Raw genomic sequence first — 12,588 nt, 5'->3', positions numbered from 1 at the left:
GGTTGTGTGGAAGAATGGTATCATGTTGATTGCCAAAGTTATACTACTCCTCAAACGGGTACATGTCCCGATTGGATGTTCGACGACGACAGGTTATTTAATTCATTTACGTCTGTGGTTGAAGAAGTTTCTAAAGATTTTATTAGATCATATCTGGAAGAACAATGTCTTCCTATTCCAAGGTCTTCTTCGATTGATGTAGAGGGCTCTCCTAATGTATCAGAAACGTCAGATGAGGTTTCTGAGTCTTCTGGATGAAGCAGATTTTGTCGATTCATCGTCAGTTCCATTAGATGAGGCTACAGACACAAACGAGCCTATTCTAATTGTTGGTGACTCACCAACTGTCACTTTAGACACGGAAGAGGAACATATCACCAATCTGGGTGACAACGTATCTGTACCTGCTAATCCTTCCTTAAGGATTCATTCTAATCATCCGCAGGAACAAATAAATGGTGATGTGAACGATGGGGTTCGTACAAGACACCAGTTAGCTAATGTATGTGATGATATGGTTAATTGTAATTTATCTCCTACTAAGGATTCGATAGTATGTGCTTATGCGGATTTGCACTCTTCGGGTATCCTTAGTATTGCACAATACACCTGCTTCATATCATAGATTGAACCGACAAGTGTCACGATGGCACTTAAGGAACCGTCTTGGATTGAAGTGATGCAGGAGGAGCTGCAACAGTTTATTCGACTGGGTGTATGGGACTTAATTGATAAACCTGACCGTGTGAAAAAGGCTATTCCGATAAAATGGGTTTTTAAGTGAAAAAAGGACGATCGCGGGGTAATCGTGAGAAACAAGGCACGATTAGTTGTTCTTGGTTACAATCAACAAGAAGGCACTAATTACACTGAACTGTATGCTCCTGTGGCACGACTGGAGGCTATACGTATTTATCTTGCCTATGCAGCCTACAAAAATTTTAAGATTTATCAAATGGATGTGAAATCGGCGTCCTTAAACGGAGCTATTCATGAAGAGGTGTATGTGAAGTAGCCTCCCGGTTTCGAGAATCCAGACTTTCCAGAGTGTGTTTATCGATTAAACAAGGCTCTTTATGGTTTACATCAGGCCCGAGAGCCTGGTACAGCATGTTGGCTGACCATTTGATAAAAAGTGGATTCACGAGGGCAACTGTGGATTGTACTTTGTGTTACAAGAACGTGGGTGACGATCTGCTCCTCGTCCAAATCTATGTGGATGACATCATTTTCGGTTCGACAAACGACAGCCTGTGCAAGGATTTCGAGAAGACGATGCAAACCAAATTCGAGATGAGTTCGATGGGATAAATGAACTTTTTCTTAGGATTGCAAGTTCACTAGTCTGATTCCAGGATCTTTATCCATCAGACCAAATACGTGAACAATGTCTTGAGCTGATTCAAGATATCAGACGGCAAAATTCCTCCGACACCTCTTCCCGTAGGTCACAATTTATCACCGGATGAATTGTAGGATACCGTAGATCCAACCTATATCGAGCAATGATCGGATCTCTTATGTATTTGACTGCATCTCGACCTGATATCATGATTGCTGTTTGTTTGTGTGCCAGGTACCAATCGAGTCCCCGAGTGACTCATCTGGCGGCAATAAAGCGCATCTTACATTATCTGAGGGGAAATCCCAACATCGGGTTGTGGTACCCCAAGGACGATAAGTTTGATATTACCGCTTTTACTGATTCGAACTATGGAGGATGCAAGATCAATTTCAAGTCTACAACAGCGGTTTGTCAGTTCTTAGGAAACCGGTTTGTTTCCTGGCAGTGTATGAAGCAGACGACGATCTCAACTTCAACAGCCGAAGCGGAGTATGTGGCGGCCTCGAGTTGCTATTCACAAGTTCTCTGGACCCAGCAACATTTGCGGGATTACGGTTTGAAGTTTCTTACTACTATTTTTATTGACAATTCGGCCGCTATATTTATCACCAAAAATCCGGTTCACCATTCGAAAACCAAACACATTAAAATCCGTTATCACTTTATACGTGATTGCTTTGAAAATAAGTTAATTTCGATTGATAAAATTCACACGGGTTTTCAAAAGGCTGACGTTTATACCAAAGCGTTTGACAAAACACGTTTTCAATATTTGCTAGGTATATATGGTTTAAAAACTTTGAAAGATATTCAAAAGCTTGGTTAAATCAATGTATTTTGTATTTTCTTGTTTTAGTTCAATTTTTGTTGTTTTTAGCGGGAGAAAAGATATAAGAATCCAAAAATATTGTGTTTCCAGTTTATATAGAGAAAATTAAAAACTCTAAAAACATTCAAATATTGAAAAATTCAAAAACAATGAAAAATGCTCCTCAAAATGAGTTTTGACGCAAAAAGGAAAAATGATAGTACATTGATCATTTTCTCTTAAGTCCAGTAAAAAGTAAGTAATAAAAGACTGTGTGCTTAATTGTATTAATGTATTGGTAGGTCTTTTAACAAACAAGTATGGATTGGTATGTGATATAAACATAAATTGCTAAATATTCAGGGAGATTAGTTCTATAAAAGGTATTGATAATGATGGCAGAAATGTAATAATCTGGTCATACTCAAGCCTTCTAATCAATTTGAAAACAATTTTAACAAAAGTGTCTAGTTGGTGGTTAACGCTTCAACGATGTATGGTCTTGTGGCCTTAAATCTTGTATTGATAGGATGCTTTAAGGTTCCGGATTCCATTGGGTTTTTATGCGGTTTTACATCTGGTATTCATTTCGATGAATATTAAAAATGCTTGTAAAAGTGAACCCGCAGTGTAACTGCTTAAGTCTCTAAACTTGATCGCAAAAAGTACTTCGTGTACAAAATGAATTACAGACTTGATCAAACCACGCTGGGAGTCATACATTGTCCCTTTGCTCGTGTCTTATTACCATTAAGAAACGGACCACAAGGAACACAATGTCTGTAAACCAACAGATGAAATTGTGCATATTCATCCATGGGAACGGACCTTAGGGTATTGCTTGATAATGGGGGTATATCTTGTAGTGGAGATTACGGACTATGATTACTTAAAAAATTAATAATCACTTTTCATCAAATTGGTTTTAAGGTTTAAGTCAAGTTAGGGTGATTTGGAGAAAATCAAATTACGCTTGAATCAAGATTTGAACTAATTCTTTCAGATATTTGTGCCTGATTGAACATATTAAGATATATCACCGAAAATTTTGAAAAATTTGTTAGAAGATTTAAGTGGACAACAATACCAATAATCGACTTAACACCTGTCATAATAAAAGCTAAAAATAAAACTAATATAAACGGAAATTTTGGTCAATATGATTCCCTGCTCGACTCACAAAAATATGTACTGCTTTATTAGTTAGTCTTACTTCTTTATTTTTGTTTGTTATTTGAAAGATATTTCAAAACTCAAAAAGATTTTATTTCTGTGTTAATTTCGATTTACCAAGCTGGCGAATAATCCAAAACAAAAAGAAGAATTTGATACCCCAAAATTTAAGTCAATCGTGCTTAACGTAATTTTCAATTGTTATCAGTTGATCTTAACGTAAAAATACGCTTAAGTTAAACAAAGTATCGATCGTTGATCGGTAAACTAATGTATTGATTAAAACATCATTGGTTTTAATTTTATTTAATACAATTAAAACCCTAATTGGATTTAATTGAGTATTTAATTCTATGATTAAAACCCTAATTGGTTTTAATATCATTTAAATCCTTAATGAGAGTTTTATCTTATTCGCTAAGGAATTTGGTGATTCGTTAATTGAGTTAACGAATGTAAAGCCATTCTTTATTTAAACATAACGAATAAGTCTCTTATTCGTTATATCAACATTCGCTTCCGTGGTGCATAACGAACGGAATTCATTCGCTAAAACTTTTAACGAATGTAATGAATTTAATGTATTATTCGTTAAGATTTTAAAGAATGATTCTTATATTCGTTAGAAAGTTAACGAATAAGAAAAGTTAATGTAATATTCGTTAAAGTTTAACAAATGGAAATCTTTTTCGTTTAAAAATCTTGAACGAATCAGAGGTTTAAGTTAATGAATGAGGCCATTCGTTAGTTCAAATTTGAACGAATGACCTCGGAAAGCGTGAAATTATTGGGGTTTATAATCCCAAGGGCAGACGAATGACCCTTCATTTTCCTGTTCCTATTTCATTGCTATACTAAGAAGAAACCCTGTTAAAATTTTTCCAAAATCACGAACCTGCATTTTAGATATATTGACTGACATATTTGCATTATATAGGTAATGACGAGATCAGAGATACCAGAATTCATACTATTTCATCGGTTGTTTAGGGTTTAATTGATTGTTTTGATGATCGTTCATAAAAACAAACAGTTAACAAATTAAAACATATACTTTGATGAAATTTCTAATTGATAATTAACGTTTAAGAGTATTAACCAAGTTTCCGAGTTGTTTCATAGAATCTGATTGTGATATTAATATGGTTACTATGGATTGAATGATGATGTTCGTCGTCATTGACTGTAATTAGTCAAAAATTTTCGTACTTTGACGTTTGTTGGTCAAATGGTTAAGTTTAAACCTGATTCGTTATTCATGTAACGAATGATTAAATGGATTCGTTAATAGTAAACGAATGATAGTCTTATTCCCTAGGGTAGCGAATGGGTTATTGGATTCATAACGAATTAGATCTAATTCGTTAATGTAATAAGATAAGATTCGTTATTATAACGAATATCTTAACGAATAAGAATGATTCGTTATATAACGAATGTGATTTTTAATTGTATAATGAATGTCTCATTCGTATAATCTTTTATAACGAATGAGATGCTTATTCGTTAATCAGTGTGAAATTTTTGAATATTTTACAAATATGTTTATTCTTTATTACACAATAATGGCTGACGAGATTAATCAAAACCCGGCTCCCGAGCAACTACCAGAGGTTAATCATGTGCAACAACCTGAGGCTCAAGCTGAATTTGAACCAGCTCCAGTTTTACTATCATGGAACAAGAGCCATAACATCTATCACCTAGAGCTGAACTTTGAAGACTCTCCAATCTTTGGAGGAATGATTAGTTTTTGAAACGTTCGAGAATTTATAAGGCAATCTCTACTCGTACAGTTTTTTATCAGAAGATTATTCGAGCTTTTTGGGATACAACTAAGTTGAACGAGTCTGAGAACCAAATTGAAGCTGTAATTCAAGATAAACGAGTTGTGATCGATGTTGGGGATACTCGTGATTCTTTGGGTTTCCGTGATACTATAGATGATAAATGCAAGTTTGATCGGAGTTTGATACGTGGGTTATTTGGAAGGGTAAGGTATAATGTAGATTTAGGTAAATCAATGTACAACAAAGCAAACTTGTGCGAACAATACAAGTACTTGCTTCATGTGTTGATACATTGTCTCGGTGGGCGCAAAGGTGGTTTTGACGAGTGCCGAGTAATGTTACAATCTGCGTTCGTTGCCTTGGTGTTGAATAAACCATTCAACTTCTCTGAATTGGTTTATTATCACTTGAAGGAAAATCTCACGAACCGTCACAAGTTTCTTATGTATCCGAGATTTCTGCAAATGATGATCAATGATCTACAGCCTGATTTGATTAAAGATCAAGATGATGTTATGAAGCCTGAGCACATGAATGACGAGACAATGCGATGTTTAAGATCTTACCGAGGTCAGAGTCTGGAAGAACGACCGAGATTTAAGCGTTTGATTGGTCATCTTGTGAATATTGATTTTGTTGCATCATCTAATGATCGTTGGGCTCATGATGAATACGACTCTGAACGTGAAAGTGGTGATGGTGGAGATGGTGGAAATGATGGTGGTGATGGTGGTCCAGGACCACAGGCTAAGTTAACTTATGCGCAGAAACGTAAACGTAAAGGCAAAGAACCAATGGTGGAGGAAGGAGAAAAACCAAAGAAGCAAAGGGTGCGACGTGGTTCTGGTATTGAGATTCGTAGTCAACCTTTTGAGAGATCGAATCCACCGGTATCTATTTCAGCTCCTATTCCTACTTCTCCATTGACTCCGAGTATTTCGAGATCTCCTACTCCTGCTTTTACTAGATCTCCGACACCTATTCAGATGCTTATTTCTCAAGTGCCTCCCTCTATGACTTTGGTTACTACTGCAAGACCAGATCCTTATTTTGGAGATGTATTGCAGACAGTGTTAGCACGGTATGACATCTCCACAACTGACTGCTTCTACACCTTTTACTCCAACACCGTTGCCAAGACCTGAGCATTCGTTTATAACTTTCAACCGTCCTTAGGGTCCGATGCAACTGCTTCATTGACATTTTTATGAGTTGTCTCCCAATACCAAGTGGTTTAATCTGTTGAATCTGGTTCATATGCAACAAACCCAGATTCAATCAGATCTTTCATTTCAGAAACAAATGCAGGTAGAGCAGCGGAATATGTTCAGACATATTCAATATATACAGAAGGAGAATCGGGAATTGAAAGCCCTGGTTGCTGCTCAGGGAGAGAGATTGGATAAACAGGATGATATAATCCTCCAACTCACTGTAAAGATGATGAGGTGAAAAAGTTAAAGAATGATGAAGATGATAAAAATGGTGAAGGTGGGGTGGATCAGCAACCGAGCGGTAGTTCTGCACCATCGGCATGTAATAAGACTGATACGAGTGCTGGTGGTGGGTCTGACAAAAGTAATTTGCAGATAGTGCCATACAAGGATTACACAAGAGCCAAGCCGATTGATGTCATACCGGCTAACATGATTCTATTTGTTGGGATGAATGGTATTGTGTACAGTATGGTGAATGCTGATGAGATCGAAAAAGGCAAGTTTGTAGATCATTCATTGACTAAAGAGCAAATAGCCTTGCTTCTGGATCTAAATGAAGAGGAGGTTGAGGAATTGGGTAAGAGTGTGGATGCGGATATTGAGATTGAGGAAAGTATGAATATAGGCATTCCACGCGGGAATGTGCCTGACTTTGATAAAGTGGAAGTAGAGGATGTTACTGCTGAGGAGTATCCTGAGTTCTACACTGACAACAACAACAACGACTCAGGTATTCCATTTTTCACAATAGAGCATTTTGAATCAGCAGAATGTCGGTTGAGAGAAAAAAGGAAAAGGTGGAATAAAGCTGCAGAGACAAGTCATCTATCAGTGAAAGAAAAGAAGCGCAAACGTGCTTTGGATGGTATGTTTGAGCATGATGTGAAGAGCATGAACAAGATGATCAAGACCTTTCTTTATCATGAATAGGAGGAAGTCAGATTGGCAAAGGCTCGAGAATCTGCATACCAGATGAAGAAGTACAAGCCGATGAAAGATGTGAGAGGTGATTTAGTCACATGGCAGTTTGATTCTGAGCTTAAAGTATATATCGTAAAGTGGGAACACGATATTTATTATTTCAAGCTCCCACACGATATATTATCTATGCCAAGGTGGGATGTTAGAACACTAGCCAACAGACCGTTCATGAATCATGGGAAAGATCAGTGGGCTGAGTGGTTCTATGCCAATTTATTGCATGAAACCCGTTATGGTTTCAAATTCTTCAAGCCGCAGGTGCCTACTCATAAGTACATTGATGAGATTGACCAACGCACAGGCTGGAGGAAGATGATTCTACAAGTAAAGCCGCCAAAGACAATGAAGAGGGCTCCAATGAAGACATTTCCTCAGAGTCTTTTCACCTCGTTTAATTATTGGTATTATGATAATCATACAGGTGAAGCGGTTATCGTATTTGATTCCGGTTCAAACACGAAGACTTTACGTGAGATTGATCCATGTGGCTTGTTAATTTATCTGAGTCTGACAACGATGCGTTATTTACAAGTCAAATAAGATTTGCTAATGTATGCGACTACGAGCTTGCTATGCAGTTTCAGAAGGTTGTTCGAGTCTGTTATGCATACAAGATTCATAGTTGTGTGGACTGGAAGACGAGGATGTTCCAGCATTGAAGAATAAAGAGCTCAAGACGAGGGGGAGTTTGTTGATACATGTTTTGTACGTCTCGGTCTTTATTTGTCTGATAATGTAATATTTTTAGTTTATAGGGGGTTTAATGTAAAACGGCATTTTGGTAATTAAAGTATTCTACCCATTCGCCTAAATTGTAAGGCACATTCGTTACGTGTCACATTCGTTCTAATGTAAGCTCCATTCGTTAACCCTGATTAACGAATGGAACATAACGAATGAAGGCTATTCGGTATGTAATGTATAACGAATGACTTGTTTCATTCGTTAGTCTTTTAATGTAACGAATGACTCATTCGTTAAGGTTATCTTAACGAATGAGTTCATCCCCTATTTATAACCCTGTAACAAATTCTAATGTAACAGTTCTGATTATTCCTTCTTCCACCTCGTTACTCTGTCCAAATACACTCTCAACACACATAGTACACACAGTTAATGTAATCAATCCTAATCATATACGCAATCGACGAATTCATTGATGTCATCTTAAGATCTAGATCCATTCAGGTTCAATCACAACCAAATAGTACGTCTCACATTTCTGAGTTTCCACAAGAATATGGCATAGATCCGAAATACTTGATATACCATTTAGCTTGGTATTGTTTGTCATTTTAACATTAAAAACCACCAATTGATCTCATAAATGAGTCCTCTCCAGCTCAGTAAAATATTCAAGATAATACTTCTCAACAAGAAGACAAATCTCATCAACATTTATCTTTTTTGAAGCCAAACTAGAACTAAGAGATAACAACTCCATCATGTGGTCATTAAATCTACTATCCAACTCATGCAACTGTTTGTCTAATGTGGATGTATGACATCTACTCAATAATAAAGTTCAAATGTAACATGGAGATCTTTTTTACGAGGCCGGTACCGAGTAGAAGTGTATGGAACGCTCATATTCGGCATTTATATTATATGCTTGTTGCAAAAACAAGTAACTTTTTCAAGAAATGAAACCCATCCAGTGTTTCTATAATCATATAGACTAACCTTTGTTGATGTAACTAACTCCATGGCATTATGTATATCTTGGGTTTTCTTTTGTAATGCTTGAGAAAGTGTATCAATCCTTCCCAATATTTCCTTCATCAAGTGAAGAATAAACACAAACTCAAATGATTTCATGTAACCGTAAGCTGTATCGGCATCTCCACGTTGAGCAAAAGTAGTATGAGATAAGTCTTCAATTATTCCTTCGAGAACAACATGAGTGACAGAAAACATGTTAAGCAAACTACAAACGGAGTTATAATGGGAACCCCAACGCATATCACCAGATCTTTTCATCTCCCAACTTGATTTAATCATGATCCTGATTTGATTTCACCCAATTCCAGTAATCTTTTAACCTCATCTGCCTTGGCAATTTGTAGCTCATCATGACGCATACTAGAAGCACAAACCACGGTAATTATAGAAACCATTTTATTAAATAATTGGTGTATTGGAATAACTTCTCTAGAAGCACAAACCAAGGCAAGTTGTAACCTATAAGCAATGCACAAAAACATAATAAGCATAAGAGCATTTTAGTCAAACCGAAGAAAAAAAGATAAAAATAACCAAGTAACCTGTGAGCAAAGAAGTTAACATAATATGCATAAGGACAATCGTTAAGAACGTTCCATTCTCCTCTCATATTGCTAGCACCATCGTAACCTTGAGCATGGAATTTATTAACATCAAACTCATAACGCAAAAGTTGTCTCCACAAACTTGTTTTCAAGGTTGTTGCTAAAGTATCGTGAACATGAACCAAATCCAAGAACCTTTCTCGTATCATCCCTTTTGCATCCACAAATCTCAAAACGATCGCCATTTGCTCTTTTTTTGACTCGTCTCTTGACTCATCAACCATGACACAAAAGCCCGAACCCCCCACTTCATCACGAATATGCTTTCGAACTTTATTTGCAATGATACTAAGAATTTCTTTTTGAATATCACTTGAAGTATACTTTGAATTGTAAGGAGAATTCTCTAATATAACCTTTGCCACTTCGTCATTATAAGAAGCTAGAAGTTTTAGCAATTCAAGTAAATTACCTCGATTTTTTAGAACTACAAGATTCATCATGTCCCCGTAAAGCACAAGCTTGAAATGTCAACCAATGAACTACATCAATTGTAGTTTTTAAACGTAAACGGTCCTTCCTTATTTCATCTTCACTAAACTTCAATATGCCAACATCATTGTGTGCTTCTTGGTTCAACAAATTTTGAGCGAATACCAAAAGCATTTTTATGCTATGAAGTTTTAAGATGCTTGAAGAAAGCACAATCTTTCCCGTTAACTTTCTTCCAATTATCAAATCCTTTAATTGTAAGCGCATCGTAACCGTGACTCACGCTTGGTTTATCACTACATAGATAGCACAAAAAACAATAAGCATAATGCGTTGTTGGAGAATACTCTAACCAATTTGGCCAATTTTGAACCAAGCATATTGGAACCTACGAGTATGATTCTTTGAACCTTTATCTTTATACTCTTTAAGATGTACTTGGTAAGCTCCTAAAGAAAGCTAGGCTCGTCTAACTTGTTCCCTTACATTAACTGAATGATACCACATTGGTTTTCATTTAGCCAGATCTCTTTCTAAATTTTTAAGATCCACTTCATTATTAGGTTGTGAAGCATTAGAATTTCCATTCTTTTCTTGTTGATTTTCTTGGTTTTGAACCGCTTCATTAGTATTTGGCTCTGCTTGTGGAACTTCAGAAGTAACCGGCACACTTGTTGAAGCTTTGTGGCATTTTTTCTCTTGTTCATCATCCTTTCTTTTGAAAAAAAGAATGAAGAGTTTTCGTCTTTCCCATGATATACCTATTACCTAATAAAAAAGCAACAGCACAATTCGGTTAAATTACAACACTATTTCAGTAATTCTAAGTTCATACAAGCAAACCCTAAGTTCAAACAAATCGAGTTCTGAGTTCATAAAAAAGCAGCAGTGCGATTCGAACCTAATTTAGTAATTTTAACCCAATTCAAATATGAGTTCATACAAAATCGACCCTATTTTAACCCAATTTAACCCTAATTCCAACCCAAATTAAGTACTACTGGTTATGAATGTCGGGCTCCGGTATTCTGGTCGGCTGGGGGCTGGGCGCTGGCGGTTGTGGACGATCGCTGGGGTAACATCTCGGATTTTTTGTATTTGTTTAAACCGATTCGAGACTGTAATTCGGATCTTTTATACTGATTAAAACTTGTATTTAACTTGGTTTAAATTATTTTAAAATTCCATAACTTTCAATCATGCCAAATAATCCTTAGAAACCTTTAAAATCGCTTAAAACGACTAAAAATCGCATTTTCGGTAACTACATGGACTAATTTTGTCAATTTTCGATTAAATTAATAAAACTTAAGCTCCAAGATATGTTATAGCTGGTCTAATTTCGTTTTCTTGGTGTTCAAGCCAAATTTTATTAGTTATTGTACCAGATTTTCTCATTAAATAGCTTATTTTGTTTCCTAATTTGTTTTTAGCAACCAAATCGCTTATTTTAGGACATAATCGAGTGAATTAAGGTCTAAGAAAAATATATTAACTAAATTTACAAGTCTATACTCTAAAATACTGATCATGAACGAAATCTACAACTTATTTCATTGATTTAATCATTAAATGCATATTTGGTTTCCTAAACGAGTGAATTTACTAAATATAGTTCGTTTTTGTAATCTATATATAAACACATTATAATTTTCCGCCACAAACTTGTATCCTAACCCTAAAGAGACCCCCTAGCCGTCACCTACCTCTGACCATCACCAAACCCTTCGGTTTTTGCTTATTCGTTGAAGAAACAATGCTTGTTCGTTTGACTTTGCATGCGTGTTGACGTTTAACTTCCGTTTCTCATCGATCCTTTCACTTTCCGGGTAAATTGTAAACATAGGAATCATTCATACATATTCTCTAGTCAATAACCTTTAATCAATTTTGGTGGTTGAAGGGTGTTGACTGGTCAAATCGTTTAAAACTCGTTAAAGGACAAAATAGTCAACTAGTTTGACTTAACGTTTTCTCATACTTCTGGTCGGATTCAACATTCGGTCCAGAAGAATTTTACTATCGTAATGAAATTATAAGGCAACTAACCAAAACCCGACTCCCGAATCGTTGTTCGGATTCTGGTCAGTACCAGCTCGCTTAAATCTTAAATATAACATAACTTGAGTTCAAAACGTCTGTTTGGATTGGTTCCAGCGGCCATGAGTTAGTTTTTAATTGTATTATCATATCTCATAGATTCATATTCTGATCATTTATAACATTTGACCCGTATTGGACGACTCGCTTATTCGTATTTATATTCATTTGCCATTAATCTAAGGTGAGTTTATCATTCCCCAATTTTACCAACTTTTCTAAACGTTTTGGGGATATATGCGTACATATCCGTATTTCATACTATATATATATATATATATATCAAATAAATGCATACGTGTAATTGTGAGTGACTCAATCAAACATACGCGCTACTTGCTTACTTGTGTTACTATTCATTCATTCGCATATTGGGATTACGATTCAATCAATCATATAGCGGGTGTTCCTGCTG

At 36.0% G+C, this 12,588-nt stretch overlaps 2 protein-coding genes across 2 annotated transcripts; both read right to left on the bottom strand.

The window, feature by feature from the left end:
* Positions 1 to 8,635: 8,635 nt before the first annotated feature.
* LOC143607078 (uncharacterized) lies at positions 8,636 to 9,315 on the bottom strand. Its single transcript, XM_077082651.1, has 2 exons — positions 9,017 to 9,315; positions 8,636 to 8,822 (listed from the first exon to the last, which is right to left on the bottom strand). The coding sequence occupies exons 1-2, from the start codon at positions 9,313 to 9,315 to the stop codon at positions 8,636 to 8,638; spliced, it is 486 nt and encodes a 161-aa protein (XP_076938766.1).
* Positions 9,312 to 10,081, bottom strand: LOC143607077 (uncharacterized). The gene is made up of 2 exons (XM_077082649.1): positions 9,579 to 10,081; positions 9,312 to 9,495 (listed from the first exon to the last, which is right to left on the bottom strand). Exons 1-2 carry the CDS (start codon positions 10,079 to 10,081, stop codon positions 9,312 to 9,314), a joined length of 687 nt encoding a protein of 228 aa, XP_076938764.1.
* Positions 10,082 to 12,588: the final 2,507 nt, after the last annotated feature.

The sequence above is a fragment of the Bidens hawaiensis genome, unplaced genomic scaffold, assembly GCF_021521415.1.
Source record: "Bidens hawaiensis isolate Kalapana, Puna unplaced genomic scaffold, B.hawaiensis_p1.1 tig00079261_1, whole genome shotgun sequence".
NCBI classification, from domain to species: domain Eukaryota; kingdom Viridiplantae; phylum Streptophyta; class Magnoliopsida; order Asterales; family Asteraceae; genus Bidens; species Bidens hawaiensis.
This window is presented reverse-complemented; position numbering and strand designations above follow the sequence as displayed.